General features: G+C 43.9%; 2 protein-coding genes, 1 long non-coding RNA gene and 1 other non-coding gene across 8 annotated transcripts; 2 read left to right on the top strand and 2 right to left on the bottom strand.

Annotated features, from left to right (window-relative positions):
* Nucleotides 1-6951: 6951 nt before the first annotated feature.
* Nucleotides 6952-7023, top strand: Trnat-ugu. The gene has a single exon. It is a non-coding gene; the product is annotated as a tRNA-Thr (tRNA).
* Nucleotides 7024-8594: 1571 nt separating this feature from the next.
* On the bottom strand, nucleotides 8595-10676 carry LOC6500524 (luciferin 4-monooxygenase). The gene is made up of 5 exons (XM_001953355.4): nucleotides 10467-10676; nucleotides 10195-10402; nucleotides 9922-10108; nucleotides 9744-9860; nucleotides 8595-9682 (listed from the first exon to the last, which is right to left on the bottom strand). Exons 1-5 carry the CDS (start codon nucleotides 10605-10607, stop codon nucleotides 8734-8736), a joined length of 1602 nt encoding a protein of 533 aa, XP_001953390.1. The 5' UTR covers nucleotides 10608-10676; the 3' UTR covers nucleotides 8595-8733.
* Nucleotides 9541-15472, top strand: LOC6500019. 4 transcript variants are annotated; one of them, XR_006506920.1, is made up of 5 exons: nucleotides 9541-9673; nucleotides 9734-9869; nucleotides 9947-10138; nucleotides 10205-10594; nucleotides 15202-15472. It is a non-coding gene; the product is annotated as an uncharacterized LOC6500019 (long non-coding RNA). The 4 variants fall into 4 exon arrangements; XR_006506919.1 differs by having other exon boundaries at nucleotides 9734-9874; XR_001409001.2 differs by having other exon boundaries at nucleotides 9734-10138.
* LOC6500523 (conserved oligomeric Golgi complex subunit 1) lies at nucleotides 15414-20015 on the bottom strand. 2 transcript variants are annotated; one of them, XM_032450953.2, is made up of 6 exons: nucleotides 19787-20015; nucleotides 19031-19725; nucleotides 17323-18377; nucleotides 16614-17258; nucleotides 16427-16475; nucleotides 15603-15737 (listed from the first exon to the last, which is right to left on the bottom strand). In XM_032450953.2, the coding sequence occupies exons 1-5, from the start codon at nucleotides 19918-19920 to the stop codon at nucleotides 16452-16454; spliced, it is 2553 nt and encodes an 850-aa protein (XP_032306844.1). In that variant the 5' UTR covers nucleotides 19921-20015; the 3' UTR covers nucleotides 15603-15737; nucleotides 16427-16451. The 2 variants fall into 2 exon arrangements, with proteins under 2 accessions (XP_001953388.1, XP_032306844.1); XM_001953353.4 differs by lacking the exon at nucleotides 16427-16475 and having other exon boundaries at nucleotides 15414-15737; nucleotides 19787-20013.
* Between the last annotated feature and the right edge of the window lie 4 nt (nucleotides 20016-20019).

Raw genomic sequence — 20019 nt, 5'->3', positions numbered from 1 at the left:
TATCATGGCTATTCATGGTTAATGAAGTTAAGCTTTCCACACTCGTATTCTCTTTCTGAAATTATTTAAGCAAACATTTCACTTGCTATAAAAATAATAATATCAGAAGCCAAACTTTGGAAAATTTAATTTCCAAATACTATACTTGCAGGAGTTAATTCAAATTGTTTAAACTTACAAGTCTAACAGACTCCCAGATATCCCAAAATTACAGTAAACCAAATAAATTCTTAAGCTGATTACTAGATTAACCCATACCCTCCTTACGAGATCAATATAATAATTTAAGGCCCAGCCCGACCATCGAACCAAATGTCCTCCGGCACATCCTTGGCCAGCACCTAGCCGGCATATTCATGCCGAGTCCTGTGGCTGTCGCCCTTCCTTTGGCTCCGGGAAAAATAAATACATTTAACTGTATAAAACCCTTCACTCCTCGGGCGTATTTTTCCTTTCTTTCCAGCTGCGAGAGAAAGCTGCTGGGAGAAAAGCAAACAGAAAGGATGTAAAAATATGCGTTGCATACTTTGCAGCGCCAATGTAAATTTCCGCCCACCCCGTGCGGGCTTTGTCTTCTGGTCTTGGCGCCCCGCATCCTTCTTTCCGATGCCTGTGTGTCCTGCTGCTTGCCGGCTGTTGACTTTGGCCTGACAAAATATTGCTACCATTTCAGAGCTGAAGACGCAGACAACGCCGTCGGAGAATCTGAGGCAGCTGGACATAAGCACGTGCCGAGGCACAGACGTTCTTTACCTTTATTTCGTGGTAATTAAATATTCTGTTTTTGAAATTTAAAAATGGATTTTATAGCATACAATTTTATAAAATATATATAGATAATAGGTTGTCCAAAAAAAATTCATAAAATGCATTAAGCGCATGTTTATTTAGTTACAATCTTGTCCTATAGATTATAAAATAATTTATATAAATAAATAAATTCAACCACTGTACGTTCCTTGACTGTCTTCCACTGATTAAAACGATGCGTCCTCGTGACAGCGATTTTTTCTCGTTAAATCCTTAAATGTCGTTTCGTTTATCGTGAGCTTTGTTTTTTAACTTCACGACGGCCCCCTCGTGGCGTCCCTTTTGGAATTCACTTCGGCCACTGGCCGTTCGCAGAGCTCAAGCGATAATTTATGCATATATCCATGGTGATTTATGACATCAGAAGCCCCTTCAACCCACCGAGTTGTGTGCTCAGTGGCTCAGCGCTTCTTAGCCGGCTCTCTGGGCTGGGACACCGCGCAATTAGCTGTGGGAAAAATGAGCAGCGAGCTCGTGGATCAGAAACTGGATCAGAAGACTTCCTTTGTCCAAAGGAAAAGTCAAAGTCAAACAGCTTTAAGCGGAACTCACTTTAAGGACGTTGCATACTTGGATTCCGCAGTGAAAAATATTTGTGGTTTTAAATGGAAAACTAGGATTCAACTTGAAACAAATATTAATAATAATAGTTAATAATAGAACCTGAAAATAATTTTCTCTTAAAAAACATAGTATTATACAGATTCTAAACCACATTTTTTTAAGTGCAAACGAAAAGAAGTAAACTCTCGCCTTGGCTAGAAACTTTTCAGATTTGTCATATGCACATCTCAGAGCTAATATCCTGACACATGGCTCCCCGAGCCGAGGGCCACATGAGTTATGAGTTATGACGAAGTCAGCGTTAGGTAGGATCTTCTCAGACTGGTAGTGGAAATCCAAGCTGACAGCTCAATTATCACAGCCAGAACTTGGAGAATTCTGAAGATGGCCCCGAGCGGGGTTTTAATTAACTAGGTCGGATTTTATTAAAATAACTGCAAGAGGGAAATCAACCTAATTTATTGATTGGCTCTCCAGACTTGAAGTTTGATTTCAGGTTGAGTGAGCTGCAAAACTTGAAGTAAATGCGAAGGTCGATGAACAAGATTAGCTCGAAGGAACAAGTCATGCTGTATGGGTATGAACAAGCGAAAACTTTTCATTTCTTTCCTTTTAAAATTCTTTCTCATAGGGACTGAGGCCTAATTTATGCAATTAGGCGATTTAATATGATTACGTTGAACACAACAAAAGGCAGCCGAAGAAAAACGAGAATTAGCAGCCCAATTCTGACCGAAGAGAAGCCCTCGGCTCAATGTGCTTGTCATGTTCGTATAATTGCAAAGTACCTCAGGCGCATAGAGTCGCACTAGACTGGGAATGTGGGCCACTGGGGGAACAGACAACAAACAAACAAACACGCATGACTTGGGGAACTGCTCATAAAAATCACTCATACGCAATGGAGGACAACGGCAGTAGGAAACTGGATGCTGGGAGGACAAGTTTCAAATGCTACTTTTAACTTTGTTACAAGAGCCACGGAGCAGTAAATGTTGAAAGTTCCTCCCGTCATGTTTGTGTCGGGGTGGTGGGAATGGCAAAAGTTTCTATTTCTGTGTTTTATACTTTGTAGCCAGCCAACTGTCGGCCAATGCCAATGTCTCGTCATAGAACCCTTTTCCAGACCCCGAACTCCATTACCAGATCTGAGATAGTTTCCCACTCATTTGCTCAGTCAGTCAGTGAGTTAGTGAGTCATTGTTCTAGAATCTAGATCCACAAACATGCAAGGAAGGTACAGTGGAAACAGAAGATTGACTTCAAGATTAAATCTATATTTCAGACGTTAAATATTTCAGACGTCAAAGTTAAATTGCCAATACTTTTACTGTTAAACTAATTTATTTATTTTATTTATATGTTTTGCTTAATGTCAAAATTAAAGGAATAGGACTTTATCAACCACTGTGACAATTGCTTCTCTCGTCCTATCTCAAGTGCTGATTGTCATGCCTTTGTTGGTATTGTTCTTGCTGCGGTCGGTGTTTCCGGGGGTTTACTATACAACACTAACCATGTGTGTGTAAGCCTGTGGATTATATTAAATTATCGAAGATTTCCGGGATAATGACCCGTTTGACGTCGTTTGCGACCGATGATTTGCGAGACCAGAATCAATTGAATTAAGCAAAAAGCATTTTCATTGCACGTCCTCGCCACATGGCCACAATTAATTGGCAACTTTAGACGGAGTTCGCCTCAGTTAAGTTTCGTTGAATTCTCTAGGATTTTAAACAGCTTTAAAGTCCCTTTCTAGCCGTGCATTTCCATTCCCCCGAGTGGCATCAATTGCAAAATGTCTAAGCCATTTGCATAGAGTTTTCGCAAAATTCTATAAGGATGGTGGGGAGACGAAGGAACGGAGCTGGTGGTGGTAAAAGTTTTATGTTAGCAACGAAGAACGATAATTTGCAGCAGTTACAATATTTCATGGAATATCTCTTGGCTTTTTATTCGCCGCAAAACTTCAATAAAGCATCAGCAATAAAAAGCGAAAAAGATTTTTCGACTTTGCTTTATGGCGGGTTCAATATTTTGACAACCGCAAAGTAACACAAATAATGGACAAATTTTCATTCTCTCAGTGGTCGTATTTTACTTTTCGCCAAAATGTCAAAGCCTGGAAATTTGTCAATTGAATAAATTGTGCTAAATATACACCAGTTTGCAACACATTCAAATATCCATAAATAAATATGCAATGCGTCTTGCAATTGTTTGATTTGGTTTGCTATTTGTTGGAAATTTTCTGGCTGCCGCCGACTATTGCGGCCACTCAACGCTAATGGACTTTAAAGTGTGTTCTCAAGCGTTCACAGCCAGATTCCGTCTCAAGCACAGACAGTGGATATCAGGAAAGTTTCCCTGAAATGACTCTGCTTACATTGTTGTCGCACATATCACGCATACGCCCCGTTGCAGTGGCGCACTGGGCTAAAAACGAACTCGTTGGAACCATTCCAAATCCAAATGCAGTCCGAGAAGTTCCATGAAAGAAGTGATCCCCAAGCAGCTGGCAAAATAATAAACTGCCAGCCAACACCAACCCAATCACAATTACACTCCCTTACCGGAGCACAAAAAGTATTTGGTCTTTGGTGGCCCGTTGTCTTTGTTTTTCCAATTTCGCAAATGGCTTCCATGCATGTGCGAGTGGCTGTGTGTTAATTAGCAATATCAAGAGCACTTAAATTTGGTACAGATTATAACGCCAAAAGTTCGCCCTGCTTCCAGTCTGTGTGCTGTGTGTGTTCTTTGTTCAATTCTCAAGTTGCTCATTTTGGGAGCAAGCTGATTGTGTTTGCGGCTGAGTTGGCCATTCGATTGCCAAGTTGTTGGCCTTTTTTGCCGCCTCGTCCATAGTTTGCTGCTGTGCGTCCATAGTCCATAGTTTTGCCTCGGCCTCTGAACTCTGATAACTCCGTGGGAATGCGAGAAAGCATTTGAATAATTTCGAACGGCAGTCCCACTTCAAAGACTCTTGACCAAGTGAAGCGCTTAGCTCGTTTAAACCGAATCAGGCAAGAAATGCCCGACTACCACTATCAAAAATGCATTACCACCAGACAAAAACGAAATGAAAATAGCAAAGAAAACTAAATGCGCATTTAACAATAAATGAGAAACGTTTTCGGAAATTAACTTTCAACAACATGTGTTGAAACGCATTTATCTTCCGCCCTTGCAACGACTCCCAGCAACTCGGCTTGTAACCGGCCAGGACACAAAAAACCCAAGGGAGTATAAAATAAAATAGAGGTGGAAATTAATTTGAAAGCCAAAAAAAAGAAGAGAAGTGGAAATTATGAGTGGCTGCCAAATTGTGCTAAATGAGCCCAGGCAAGTGGAAATTAAAATGCGAACCCAGTACAGGAACAGTTTTCTCCCAACCTCTCCCGCTCCCTCTGAAGCCTTCTGGTCTGGATCTGGAAGCCTGGAGCCACTTGCATTATGATTGCATCATTTGGGGCTAATTTGCATTTAAATACTTGGCTCTGTTATTGTTCGAGTGCAGCAAGAAAACTTTGTGCTTAAACGCAAACGGGGTGAGGGAAAGGCTAACAGGAATAGGAACAGAACAGAGCCCTCCTGGCTTCCTGGCCTCCCAGCCCGGGGCCACTTTTGACAAAGTTATGCCAAGTCAAGGATATCACGAAATTGTCCTGCTCCAACCCAGCCGAGCCGGACAACTTCTGTTAATGCGTTTGAATAATGAATGGCTGCGGGTAAAGGGGTCCGATGTGGGGCAGATCCTTGCACCTTGGATTCGGCGTATAATCCTGCAGTCCTTAGCAGATAACAATGTACAAACTGGCGCCGTCGGCACCCAGCCGTTGATGGTCATTACTTAAAGCGTCTGTCCAATGCAGAAACATGAATTCTGGGAGTTCCAAATAAACTTGAAGAAATTGTTAGACATTATAAGGGATTTTAGAATTTAATTTGAAATTTATAATTACTATATTAGAAATATTTGAAACATGGATTTAGAAATATTAAATAATAATAATTAAATAATTTATTTAGAATTTATAATCTCTTGTCTGCAATCTTTATTTTTTTATAACAAATAGATATCCAAATATTATCCCCATATTAATTATAATTTCTCGGTGAGTGTATCAAGTAAGAAATGTTGCCCAGCTGCAGTGGAGAAGTCCAGAGATTTATTGAACGGCAAATGAATCATTTTCCGCGACTTGCAACTCTTCGGTGCTGAGACCTGCCACCAAATACCTCTCGCACTTCCCTCGCTTCTCCCTCGCTACCAACCTCCTCAGATTCGTCGCACAGTTATTAAACTTCAACAAAACTTTTATGTCTCTCGGTGGCAGCGAACTTGCATGCTGCCCCTGCAACAGAGCAAAAAGTTTGCATGTGTTTGGCACTTGAAACTTTGCTTTCGCGGGAAGCAAAAAGCAAAGGCCTGCAGCAGGGTCGGGTTGAAGCCATATATATTTTAACTAATATACACTCATACATACATTGGTATATATGTAGATGTAGGCAAAGCAAAATCGGCGGAAAATAATCGCTTCAAGTATTTAAAGTGGCATTAAAAAATATTGAAAAACTCGATAAATACTTGTTAAGTATGCTGCTGTTGCTGCCAGATAATCTCTACAGGGATGGCTCCAAGGCTGGTAGCACGGGGCGTATACGTGTTTCTGCACTTTATAAGTGGCTCCAGCTCGCGACGAAACTGTGCTTCCGCCAGTTTCAGTTGTTCTTCAGCAGGATAATGTTTGCTCTTAGGCTTAAAATTAAGAAAGTTAAAAGCTAGCCCAATGTTAGTGTTTCCAGAAATTAGGCACCGTAAAGTTTTTAATCAGAATGCTTTTAAGTAAGTAGATGAACTATATATTAAAAAATTAAAACTACCAATTTTACATTGTGAGAAATGTCAAAAACAATAAAGCACAAAGCAGCCATGAGCAAAAAGTGTTGGTTAAAATGTTGTCAGGCTTGCGGTAAAGATTTCCATTACCATTTTCATTTCCTTCACAGCTTTCACCGCAAATGTGTTTGCCAAAGATCACACAAAATTCCGTTGCGTTTCATTAATTTCATTCATTGCGCCAATTACTTTTGCGGTTGGCCCGAGGGGAAAGTCATTGAGAGATCTGCGAGAAACGGATGCCGAGCATCTGCTCGGTGGTGCTGTGGCAGCTTACTCAGTTCAGGCAATTGATTTGCCAATTTGCCAAATAAACAGACTCGAGAGTGAGAGTTGCACACGAATATTTGCTTCAGTGCACCAGTCAATCAACTACCGAAACGAATATCGAGACGCACGACAGACAGCCCGGCAAATTGAAAGTGTATCTGTGGCAGCTGCTAATTGGGGTCCATCTGCACAGTTTTAATTAGACAACGCAATCGTGTGATTGCCTGAAATGAATGTATACTTTCAGATGTTCACAGGCCATCAGTATTGTTCCAGCACCGACCAGTTATCAGTTGACAACTGTTTAAACACAACTCACTTGTGTCATGTATCTCGAAGATATTTTTCGTTCTGGGGGCACGGCAAAGGTAGTTTAAATTGACTTTTGGGCCGCCCTCGATATGTGAGCCTCTTTAGCTCAGTGGCAGAGCACTGGTCTTGTAAACCAGGGGCCGTGAGTTCAATTCTCACAAGAGGCAACTGGGGCCAAGCCCCTTATTTTTGTCAATTTTTTTTGGATCCCCCGAAAGTATTTGCTGATTGCCGCATATTTCAAGCTTGATTGAACTGCTGCGTGGCTTTGCCTGGTCTTCAATCAGGAGTTGACATTTTGGATATTTGACTTATGCAGGCAAAGGATCCTTCACCGTCGAGGCCCCGACTTTGCATTTCCTCGCTTAGATAAGTCAATTGACTGACGGCAACAATTTCTTCCCTTGACTCCGCTTTGATTTACAGTGGTTTATTTATTTAATTAAAATTATAATTTTACATAAAGTTTATTCACTAAATCTTATAAAATCTCTTAAATACTTTACTAAAGAGATAATTAATTTAGATTTTTTTAAGGATATACTTTATATAATTTATAAAGCTTTCAAGGATATACTTTCAACTTAAAAGAAAACAAATTATAAGCTAGCTCTTTGCATATGATGATATGATAAAAACATTAATAAATCATATAACTTTTTACCCGCCAAATGTATAATGTTCACCATCGTACGTATTCCAGCACACCGAGATGCAATAATTTGTGATGCCGTTGACGTTTGCCCCCTCATGCCACCGGACACAGTGTGGCAGCCACCCCGCACAAACTCACGCACAGAGCCTGAACCGCATGCCGAACGATTCACTTCCGACGAGATCCTTTGGCAACTTCATCATGCGCATATTCACAGTTCATAAAACCGAGTGGGTAGCAGGGAGCGGTGGTGAGCGGGAGGACAGGAGATGGGAGCTGGGAGCTAGGAGCTGGGATTGGGGGACAGGACTGACAGCGGCTCAGCAAATCGAAATAAAAATTTATGTGCACATGTTTGAATTTATTGCCCGTCTTTGGGTACCCGGCTATCCCTCGAAGAGAAGAATCCAAAGGATGGGGTGCCAAAGGACCCAGATCCGGGCGCAGATTGTGAGTCCTGCGCGGCACTCGGTTGCGTGTGTAAATGTTATTCAATCGAATGTGAAATCATATGAGCGCTTACTCTCCACTCATAAACATTTTATTTACCTTTAATTTCGTGAAAAGCTTCTTTTTGTGCGGCCCCCGTGATTTGCCGCCCAAGCGTAACCCCTGACACCACCCACACTCACCCACTTATCCGATGCCACTTCTGTCCGTGCGATTTTTATGACTAAATAAAATGATTTTTTATACCGGAGGAGGAGTCGCGGCCCTTGACGCAAAATGGCAATTCTTTGTTTACTCAGTGAAAGTGTTTAGCCATAAACAAACGTCGACACAATTCCCCTTGAGTTATGGCCGAAATCTCCGCCCAAACTCGTACAATATTTTTATAAGCGAATTGATGGCACAGCAGTGTTAATCAAATGTTGGCGGCAATTGTTTTTCGAGTGCTATTCTAGGTGTAAGTACTTAAAGTATTTTTTGTTCAAGCTCTCAAGTGTTTTCATATATAAAGTGATTTAGGTTCATTTATCAGGTTTTAACGGATTAAGTCTGTTTCTGTGGCTAGCCCCTTTGGAATATAATTTTTAGCTTCCGTTCAATGTAGCTTTCATTAAAACTAAAAACTAAACAATTTTAAAGAAGTTTTATATTTTTTTATAATTTTGTTTGCAGCAAATAGCCTAAAAGGCATGTAAATACAAGTGAAGAAGTCTTTCTAACCTAACGGACTAAAACAAGTTTAAATTATGGAAAAAGTTAAGTCCAGTGGGTCTCATTTCTTAGAGAGGGCAACGAAGAGATCCCGGGCGTAACGACGGACTGGCTTGCCATTGGCGTTCAGAGGAATCTCATCCGCAAACTGGACTCCGGCACGGAGCTGCTTCTGGACATCGGGCAGCCGACTGGCCACATAGTCGATGACCTGCTGGGCAGTGAGGTTGCTGTTCTCCTCCGGCACGACCAGAGCTCCTGGCATATCACCCTGGGTCTCCTCATAGATTCCGATAACGCAGACGCGCTTCACTTGGGGCATCTCGTCAATCACAGCCTCCACCTCGGCGGGCCACATCTGCAGACCCTTCCACTTGAGTACCTCCTTCTTGCGGTCGGTCATGTACAAGTACTGGTCATCGTCAAAGTACCCCACGTCACCAGTGCGGAACCAACCCTCTTCGTCCAGAGCCTCCTTGGTGGACTTGGGGTCCGCATAGTAACCGTTCCAGTTAAAGCCGTTGCTCACCACGATCTCACCGGTTTCGTTGGGTCCCAGTTTGTGACCGTCATCGTCCACAATTTTGATCTGAGCACCGGGAAGCGGGTTGCCAGCAGCTGTCAGCTTCAGATGTCCGTAGTTGAACGCCATGAAACCCACCTCGGTCATGCCGTAAGACGAGTTCAGCACCGCGTTCACCAGCAGCTTCTTGAGGCGCTCAACGGTGGGGGCGGTCATCCGGCCACCACCGAAGGTGAACTTAATGATACTGGACATGGTCTCCTGGGTGGCGCCCGGATACTCGAGCAGCGCACAGCAGTGCTCCGGTGGGATGAGGACGTACGTAATCTTGTACTTGGTCACCAGCTCGGTGAAATAGTCGGGAGTGAAGGGCTTGTTGGTGATGATCCGGCAGCAACCGTTCACAGTGCTGAAAAGCGTGGCCCACAGACCCGTGATCCAGTCCAAGCTGGCTGAGACGAAGGAGACGTCCGTTGAGGTGACAAAGCTGGTCAAGGATTACTCCATATTATTACCATCACATTTACATTTGTTTCAGTTAAACTTACGATGTCTCTTGGCAGAGAATATCGTTGGAGATGCACACGGCCTTGGGCAGCCCTGTGGTGCCGGATGATGTGAGGATGGCCACCGTTTGCTTGGGTCCTTCCTTCAAAGGAGTTGGCCTAAAGAGGGTGAAGTGGAACGTCAAAAAGAGTCTAAAATCATCTTCCAAAAGGTCCTTACTGATAGTAGATCTCCGTTTTGGTAGGCTCCAGCAGATCCTGGACACTGAGAACGCCCTCCTTGGTGCCAGTGGTCAGGATAATCTCCGGCTTGAAGTCACTGGTGGCTGCATACAACTTGTCGTAGTGCACAGCATCGGTAAAAATTACTTTTGGCTTGGAAATGCTATACAAGTGCTTTAATGTAGCTAAATAAACGAATATTTAATTTATTAAAAGTAAGTGTTAAAAATTGATTGTTATTCAAACACGGTTACCGACTAACGATACTTACATTCTTCAAGGATCGGATTGGCCGACTGGAATGGAGTTCCGTTGAAGAAACAGGCCACGGCAACCGGCATGATGTAGGTGGTGTTCTTGGCCGAGATGCCAACGACATCGTTGTGGTCTAAACCACGACTCTTCAGGTTCTGGGCAATGCGAACGGCCCAGGTGAAAGCCTGCTGAAAAGTGACCTTCACGCCGTCGGTGTCCGAAATCTGCAAGAGCGTAAGCCATGACGATTTCCCGAAAAGCTATGAGGGATTCAAAGCTACAACTCACCTGGCAGACATTGCTGGACCAGTTTCTCATCGTCCTGAAGATGATCCGGCCAATAGACACGTCGTCCCTGAAGGCAGGGTTCTGCGGGATACCCTTCCAGATCTTGTTCGCCGCATCGTAGCTGCACGGTAACTTTGCCATATTGGTTCCTGTAATTTATTTAAATTCACTCCCGAAAGATTCGCAACTATCTGTGGGACTAGTCGGTCGCCGGGGCTACTTATAAGGCTCGGATCCCAAGGGTTTATCTTCAGTGTGATAAGACCGACCTACTAGATTAAGTTCAAGGTATCAATGAAAGATATAAGTGGCATTGACTAGCCACGAATTGCGCGTGCCCATAAGTTCAAAATTATTATTCTGTTTTTATTAATGAAGGTGCAGATAAGAGTGATTAATTTTGGCCATTGACTGGCAACGGCTATTTCAGATAGCTTGGCTTCTTATCTTCGTTCCGGGTTTCTCAGTCCCTATCATTTTATTTTGGTCCTGCTGTAATATTAGATTTTGTAAATAGGCCTATCTTTTCCGGCAAGTTACATACATATATCCCGATAGTATTATCCGTAGAATTTCTATTTATAACCGCTATAAGCGCTATAAGACTTCTTTGGCCCTTCGTTTATTATCACTTAACCAAGACAATGTGACGCTATTTTAAATATTAAATAGATAACGAATTCGTTAAGGGGTATATTCAATTCGTTTAATTCCAGCATGGACTTTGCTCCCGGAATAACTCATTATATCCGAATTGCGTGATACCAGAAGCCAGCGGAAATTTTGGGGATATTTTCCCAACATTTTAATTAGACACCAGCGGATTATCGACACGAGCTTTAAATTTGTTTACCTGGAGATACCCAAGTTTATATTCATCCTCTCGCCATGATATCTCAGTGAACAGAGCCACAATAATCCGGGCAATTCCGCAACCGAAAGCTGACCAATTCATTGCAATTGGTTTCCATCCATACTACTTTCTTCTCTTTCACTGCTTTCTTTGCGATTCCAGCTGTATGCATAGAATATTTCCTTTTTTCTGCTCTGCGGCTGACAAAAAGTTACTGCAGCGAAAACGTTATTTAAATACCTTGGCGAAAAAGTTCGCTCACAAGATATTTGCAAACATCTGTTTCCTGATTTTCCAGCAGCCCCAGCAGACGGCAGAGAAAATCAACTTTCCCGGTGGCACGTGAACTAAAACCCATTTCTGTGGCAGGGTCGTTGATGAAGCTGCCGTTTGTAATGACGTCCGCGAAGGCAATCGGGTGCTCTTTGTATAGGAAAACTATTTTTATTATTTATAATAAGGATATACAAAGATTATTGAAAATAGAGGTGTTTAAATTTGGCCTTTTAAATTAAATAATTTTCTGAAAATTTAACCCTTCCATACCAGTTTAGTCCAGACATTGAACTTTGATTTCAATGTAGAAACTATCTCACTATCTTATCCCAAAATATAGTTTTTTTCGTAAAAGATGGTAAGTCCCAACTGTCTACGAAAGAAGTTACCAAAATTACCACAATCACACGGAATCAGAGGAAATAGAAATTTATATAAGGTTGGTCTTATCCTAGAGTATCTTAGAGGTTGGCCTTCTAGTGGGGATTTTTTTTTTTGGCATGGCATGAGGAAACTTTTGTGTCGCTGCGGCTCTTTTCAATTTTTGAGATACTCGTGCCGCCAGTTGAAAGATATTCGCGGTAACAGTTAGTTGTTAGTTCAGCTCGGGTATTCTTATGGCGGCTAACTAGCTGGCTAAGGTAGTTGTTTGGGTTTCCTTGTCAGTGATTTGAAGCTGTCCGTCCGATTGTCCGCTTGTCCGTCTGTCCGCTCATCCTTGGTAGCTTTCCCTTAACTTTTTTTTTGTTCCTGACTTTTATATACATAGAAGGACCCAGTGCAACTGCTGGCTGTGCAACTTATTCGCATTCTGGTGCAGAAACTGCTTTTTGCTGCAGCTCCACCTCTTGCAGTTCAGTGTGTTATTATGCACTGCTTTTTTCCTCTGACGCTTTTCTTTTTGGCCCGTTTCCTTTGGCCGCTTTTCCTTCTGCCGCTTCTTGTGCTTCTAGAGCTATATCTACTGCTACTGCTACTGCTGCACACAAGTTTTTCATTTGTAATTCAAGATGTCAGTCAGCTGGGAGAACCAAAACTTAATTAAAGTTCCGCACTTTTACAAAACCAGCTCCCGATCTCGACTCTCCCTCGGCGTATCCTTCTCCTTTACGTTGGCAACTATATATGTATATAGTGTATATATGTATAAAGCCAGTCCCATTGCGTTTAAATTCAAAGTGTCTGTCCGTCTGTTCTGCTGCTCTTTGGGTTTATCTTTCAGGTGCAAGTTTCACCGTCCTCACCTGCAGCAAATGTCCGAACTTGCGACTTTGTTGGCCACGCCTGCGGCCATGGCTTACCCCCCAACATCCACCCGCCTCCACCTGTCTCCAGGACCATCTATGTACGAAATTTTATGAGATTATTTCATACTCTTCCCTTCTAATTTGGCACCACACTGCAGATTTCGACTTGTTGAATGGACCAACTTCGGCTTCGGTTTACTTTCATTTTCAACTTCCCAGCCACCTCCGGTATCGGTTTTACTTACGGCCAGCCATACACGTCATCTAATTTAATTAGCCGACACCGGCCTTACATATATTCTGTCTTGTCCAGCTCTCATTCAACATCAGATGTTGGGAAAAATAAGATAAAAAGGACAACGGGGAGCTGGACAGGTCTCATTATGTATGCATTGAGTTTCCAGTGTCCAGTGTCCAGTGACCAGTGTCAGTGGCATAAAAACTTTTTGATAACCGTAATTAGCATATGGAGAAATCGGACTCCTACACTTTTCTTTGCGAGGCAGGCAGGTGGAAAGCCACATTTCGTTTAATGTATGCGGTTCTGATTAGGATCTTTTCAGTAATTATGGGTGGATAACTTTGGGTCCTACTTTTAAGTATTAATGGATAAATGCAAACTTTGTTTGCAGATTAGAGAAGCTTCCAGGATAGTATTCATCTAAATATAAATTATATTCTAATATACACTTGATCTCACGGATGCTTCCCGAATAAATGGTATTGGAATATACACATTAGGTAATGGATTTGTCTTTATTTTACTTTATTATCGATTATCCATATTTTTTAACAAGATATCATCTTTACTCATCGAACTCCCGTAATAAACTGATCTTCAAGCCTGGCTTGCAGATCACGAAGCTTTCCAGGAAGAGGTCCGATCCAGAGAGTAAGCCGATCCACTGCAAGTGCCTCCTCCATCTCATCTTCTCCTAGTGGCAACTTAAAACTACTATCATTTGTTTTTTTTCTTTCCTAAAACTAGCTAGCTTTTCCTCATCCTTGCTCTAAACTTTTAAGCCACGCAATTTATTCGTTTTCTCTGTGTTGCTCCTCATTGAAATTTAAGAGCATTTAAGCCTCTTCTGCCGATCCGATCATATCTTTTTGCATCCAAATCCTCTAATCTCTCCATTGGCCATAAAGATCTGCCTCGATTCTCAATGCATCTATAAATACGGCCGCGGCGCATAGCTCGTATCTGTTGGATACGTCATTGAGCTGGGGGATTATCAGCGCATTGCCTTCCATTGGCCACGGATACAGACCCAGTTGCTTGGCCAGACCAGAAGCGCGAGAGGTGGCCAATGTCAATGGCGTGGCCTTGGCAAGCAGGTGGGGATTGCGGTTGGGGGTGGTGGTAGGGGTAGAGGTGCCGACCCGGCCAAATGCAAATGTAGAAACCAAAACCGAAACAGAAGCATAAACAAAATGGGAATGAAAGTGCCAAAAAGAGGAAGGAAAGCACTACAAAATAATCCAACTGACGCCGCGAGAGAGCCACTTCCCTTTGGCATTCCTTCTGGCCAACAGAGAGGTGGCGGGGCGATGATTAAATCAGTTAAGAGCCATTGGCCATAGCAGCCAGTTCTCCCAACCCCCCTTCCGCACTAGCAGTATCACCCTAGAAATAAGAAACACTTTGCCTTCCGCTTTCCGCCTTGGGTGTTGTGAATTTTGTGTTTTGCTCTCAGCGTTTATTTTGGCCTTCTTTCCTGGCCAAATGATTTAATTTCATGCATTTCGCTTTGCGGCAATGGCGATGCTTATTAGTTGCAATTTGCCAGCTGCGGCCAAAGTTTGCTCTCCCCGAAATTAAGCCAAATAAATTAAATAATTAAATAATTGCTACCCTGAAGAGTTAATAGGATGGGCAAAAATAAAGGCGGTGGCGGTGGTGGCGGCGGAGGCGGAGGAGGTGGTGGAGGAGGTGGTGGTGGCGGCGCCAATGTAAGCAATATTTGTGTTATGCAACTAACATTCTACTAATTAAGTGAGTTGAACTGCTGTTAATCATAGTCGTAGTGCCAGATTAAGCTTCAAGCTTTATCCTATAAAGTTCTTCATAATTTCAACTTATTTTTAATCATCTGATTGGCTTACTATACCTATTCATATTAGGATAACATATTAGATTAACTATAAACTCAGTATAGACTATATTAATCCTTGAGGTTTGTTCAAATTAATTATTTTGTTTCACCTTTTGACGGAGAGACTCTGTTCCTGCGCTCCTAGCACCAATCTCACCTTTTTCTCATTACCTGACTTTGCACTGCAACTTTAAACAACCGAAGCTCATTATTTGCTCGGTCACAGCTCAAAGTGAAATCTTTCCGTGCTTCTTTGTCCACAGAAAAAAGGAGGCGGCGGAGGAGGAGGCGGTGGCGGTGGCGGTGGTGCTGGCGGTGGAGGTGGCGCTGGAAATAAAAACAAAGCCGGCGGAGGAGGCGGTGACAAAGGCGGAGCCAAGAAAGGACAAGAGCAAAAGTCAGCCGCAGGCGGTGGCAAGAAAGGCGGAAAGAAATAGCAACGGTGGCAACATCAAAGCGCATTAAAAATTACAAATTTAGAATTAAGTTGAAATTTAATGTGGTATCAGGGAATAAATATGTATCTATAATATATGTGACTCTCCTACGGTTACAATTTACAATATTTTGTTTTTAGACACACGTTCAACATTTAAATGTTCGGTTAAACAAGGAAACAGTTTACAGCCCGCCTCCATTCCACTCGGATGCACTTCACAGGCCACTTGGCTGGAGTCCGTTAGCGAAACCACTCCTGGGACATCCCGAAAAAGGAAGAAGCGCCCGATTTCGATTTGCCAGAGTCTCCTTTGCGGGACCCACTACCCCCGGGTTTCCTCGTCGGGGTCGTTGTCGCTATCTGGTGGTGGAGTAGAAGAGATAGGTTATTAATTAATTAGTACTATTAATTGGTAGTTTGTGTGATTAATCTGTTAATTTGCGGTTGAACTAGAGGATTTATGGCGGGCAACAAACGGAAAGCCGAGTGCGGACATTTAGGGCATAATTAGGGGACGATTTATACCGGCGGAGATCGCAGCTAATTACAAAACATGCGAGTAACGGCCATGTGCTCCTGGCCATAAATTAACATTTGCCCAGCGATTTGATTTCAATAATTGCGGCGATTCATTAATTAGCATCTAAGGCCCACTCGGCCGCACCACAACAAACTCACAAGCTCATACACCGAAACACATAATCATCCTGCCGATGTCCTGGCCATCCACTTGGAAATTTTGGTTTCGGTTGCAAGCGAAACTTTTCCCAAGCACTTGCGGGCAAAGTGGAGGAGCTTCAGCATCCGAAGCGCCAATGGGAAGAGCGGCAACGGAAAGTTGCACCTAATTAAAATTTGTCTTGCGGCATTCTGGTTTATTTATTGCTGGCCCGCCCAAATTAGTTAAATTAAATGGCTGCTTCAGATTGGAGAGGTTTCCGAAGCAAAAGTGGCAGTGCGGGCATTTCGAAATTAAAAATACTTAATTCATGCAACATGCAAACGAAGAACGAAAACGAAATATATAAACTATTAAGTTCAATTCCTACCCAACCGAATGATGAAACAATAGACTTAGGATTGCAATGTAAAGAAATCCTAGGAAAGAAACATTATAACAGACACTTTCAAAGATTCAATATCAAATATCAATAGCAAATATATATAAAATATAATATTATAATTATACCAATGAATGCCGAAGCTGAATTCGGAGAGTTTGTAATCGCTACTTACTTTCTCGCTCGGTTCTGGGACCAGGGTTTTGTTCTCTCCGCTTGCCTGCGGCATCACAATTGGCAGCAATGGGAACCAAAGCGAGGTGGCCCCTGAAGAACTAAGACACAACACATTCGGATCAGATTCGTGGGCCAAGGAACTGTTTCCTGATGCTCCCTGGCTTGAAGCCGCGGGGGTCAACACTCCCAGTTCGCCCTGAAGACGAGACGTAGCCCGAGACACATGCGAAGTGATGTGCTCGGCAAACAGCTCGAAGTCAAAGGGATCAATGCAATCCCGCAACTGATTCTGCTGCTCGTGGATTCGATCGTAAAGAGCCCGCTCTTCACGGGTGATGGCGAAAACGCGCTCCAGGAACTTCAGATCGAAAAACAGCTGCAGGGCAATATTCTGGCTTGATTTTGTACAGTCTGCCCTGGCCAATCCCTCATAGTGGGTAAGCAGTTGACCCAGCAGACGTTGGTTGAAAGCTTGGAGCACTTTTGGCGGCAGGGTTTGGGGAACCGCTTCATTGAGAGCTTGGATCAACTGATGGAGATACATTTGCAGCGAGAAACGCGGCTGGCTGGGAATGCGAATGGTTGACTGGACACTCTGTTCCTGCTCCTCGTCGCGCTGCTCTAAGGTCAGAGACTGCCAAAGCTTCAAGAAAGATTAAAAAGATGTAATTATGATGTAAGAACAGTGTTTTAAAGTAAAAGTTTACCGCAAAATCAGTTAGAACCACTTCGTTGTTAATAATTTTGGGCAGTTTGTCCTCGCAACTATGACCGGCCAACACATCTTCCACGATGAGAAGCCAAAAGCTAAGCATCTCCTCCTCTATGAGTCCGCAAATACGTTGCCAGTGCTCAATACCCACGCCAGTTAGGTTTCCAGTCCATTGACGCCAAGCGGGTGGCTGGCAAAAGCACAGCTTCAAGCTTGGACACAACTCCACCAGGGCCAGGGTGTTGCGCAAAGCGAGTAGAAGGGCAGGACGCTCCCGCAACTGCAGGCTTTTCAGATTGCTTAAATACTCAGTGATCTGCTCCCGGGCCGTTTCGCGCAGAAACTTGATCAGAGCCAGCTTGTCTTCGGCCCGCGTTGTTTGCTCCTGCAGCATAACATTAAGCTCTTGCACGATGTCCGCCAGATGAGCGTCGAATTTCCGGCACAGGTCTATAGTAGAACTATCGTAACCCTTTGTGCGGTTGGCCAATCGCTTGGGTTGGTCACTGAGAGCCGCTGCCAGGCTGAGAGGCAGATCATCGCTCTGCTCCTGCCAGATTTGGTGCGGTGGCTGGAGCTGTCCGTTCTCGATGAGTGTGAGCACCTGTTCGTACGTCTGTTTCATGGCAGCCGCCCAACTACCTCGGATTATCTCGCGAACCCTTTCGTTGATCAGGGGCATGTACTTCCTTGCGTAGAAGTCCAGTTGACTGTGCTTCAACTTTAGCTGTTGCTCCAGCCGGCCAAAGTCTGGTCGTCCACTTGCCGTGGCCTCCGACTTGATGTCCTGGATAATTTGCATGCTGCTGACCAGTGCGAAGACCTGCTGTAGGTTTGCTGCCAGGGCGTTCATTTTGTCCAGCCACTGTTGCAGGGAGACGCCCAGTTGCTCTGGGGCTAGCTGAACCACTTGGAATTGGGGCTTAAACCCAGATATTATGTCGGGCAACAGATGAGCCAGTTGACGTTCGCTGCTATCCATACGACTGATGGTTGCAGGATAGGTGGAGGCGGCACACTCATCCAAACGGGAGTAGAGAAGACCATCACCTGCAAAAACAGTAGGAAATAACATAAATCGAGAGTAATAGTAGCCTTTTGAACTCAGATTTGAGTTTAACATATTTTTAAGAGCATAGCTGCTTACAAAAATGGTAGACTCGGTTCTCAAGTTTGCTAAAGATTGTGGCATTGAACTGAACCGTTCCACTGTCCTGCGACAGCTATGCACTGCTGAATTGACTGAAAAGCTCAAGGAACAATATCAGGACAGCCGCATGATGCCAGGCGACAGCTACGGGATATACAACATGGACAGGCACCCTAGCGTTTACTTTGTGCTGTTCCACAATTACAATACGAAGCAGTGCCGGCAACTGCAACCCACAAAGGGTATAGAGTTTCAGTGTTACAACGGAATCGATAGGACCTCTACTCTGGTCTCTTTGGGAAAATCCACCCACATCACATGTGTGAAAGAAGTGTTTTCATACACCGAGGACCTCTTAGCAGCTTGCGGCGTTCAATCGAGTCCCCAGCCAGTAACAACGGTGTTCCACTACGCCGAACCCAATAAGGAAGTCCGGAAAATTGCAGCTTCTGCAGCCAGCAGCCATTTCTTCTGGGAATTGCTTTTGGTTTTTCTAATCGCATCGCTTCTCGTTTGCCTGTTTAATCGATTTCGTAAATAAATGGTAGCTTACCGAGTAGACACTTGTCTAGCAGATCCACTGTGCTGTTCAACACTCCCAGACTGGCCAAGATGCGCTCCTTGACGCGCCTTGGTTCCGATGATCTGCTTTCCAGGCATCTTAAGAAGGCGGCGGAACGCAGGCTCATGAATGTCTGCAGCACGGCTGCCAGGTCGCTCTTTTCCAGCAGGAGTAGGCTTTGCAGGCAATCCACCGCCAGTTCGGAAGGCAATTGCTCTCGTTCAAGGGCAGCCAGCACCGCCTGCTTGATGGTGACATGGAAAGGCCTGAGTATTTCCCATTGTTTGCGGGCCACTGGCAATTTTTGCATCAAGGCACTCTGCCCGTCCAGCTGCAGCCCAGTGCTGATGTGACGACTAAACACGAACAGCTCGGCCGCGGCATAAAAGCGCTCGTTGTCCAAATGCGTCCATATTAGCTCAGGCAGGGCAGTGAGGAGTTTAATTTGCACCAAGGTGCCGTAGTAGTTCTGTAGCTTGCGGTTCGCGCTCCTTTGCTGCAAGGCTGCCTCTGAAGCGGCCGATCCTGCGTCCTCAGCAGCGGAGCTCTGAAATCCCAAAAGCTGCTGCTCGTTCAGACTCCGGCAGTTCGACTGCACCCGCTGAACCTGTTCAATGAGAGTCCCCGCCGACGTTTGCATGGCGGCAATGGTGTCTGCCGCCTGCAGTAGATCCCTATATCGCTCCCTGACGAAGAAAACGACTTAATTTATAGAAACTCCGAATCACCAAGTGCCACATCATTTACCCAACATGAGTGCGAAGCTCCTCCCGCTTGTTCTCAACGAGTGACTGGATCCGCTTGTGTATCGCATCGATCTCGGACACACTGTGCTGCTCGAACAGCGTGTCCACGTTCAAGTTTAACAAATTGGACGTCATTTAAAGAAAACCCCAATTTTCAAAACAAACTAGGGCCAGGTCTTAAATGTTTCTCAGCACTTGAAGGGAGCTCAGATAGGTGATTTGCAACACTACATT

Source organism: Drosophila ananassae, chromosome 2L, assembly GCF_017639315.1.
Source record: "Drosophila ananassae strain 14024-0371.13 chromosome 2L, ASM1763931v2, whole genome shotgun sequence".
Lineage (NCBI taxonomy): Eukaryota > Metazoa > Arthropoda > Insecta > Diptera > Drosophilidae > Drosophila > Drosophila ananassae.
The sequence above is the reverse complement of the archived record's forward strand: the minus strand, read 5'-3'. Positions and strand labels throughout refer to the sequence as shown.

Bases quoted from the DNA above. Each gene is read 5' to 3' on its own strand.
- LOC6500524 (XM_001953355.4), bottom strand. From the start codon at position 10,607: ATGGCAAAGTTACCGTGCAGCTACGATGCGGCGAACAAGATCTGGAAG. The intron at 10,109-10,194 runs GTAAGTATCGTT...TCGTTTATTTAG, and splicing joins CAATCCGATCCTTGAAGAAT to CTACATTAAAGCACTTGTAT. The intron at 9,861-9,921 runs GTAAGGACCTTT...CACCCTCTTTAG, and splicing joins AAAACGGAGATCTACTATCA to GCCAACTCCTTTGAAGGAAG.
- LOC6500523 (XM_001953353.4), bottom strand. From the start codon at position 19,920: ATGACGTCCAATTTGTTAAACTTGAACGTGGACACGCTGTTCGAGCAG. The intron at 19,726-19,786 runs GTAAATGATGTG...TTTCTTCGTCAG, and splicing joins GAGCTTCGCACTCATGTTGG to GGAGCGATATAGGGATCTAC. The intron at 17,259-17,322 runs GTAAACTTTTAC...TCTTTCTTGAAG, and splicing joins TGGTTCTAACTGATTTTGCG to CTTTGGCAGTCTCTGACCTT.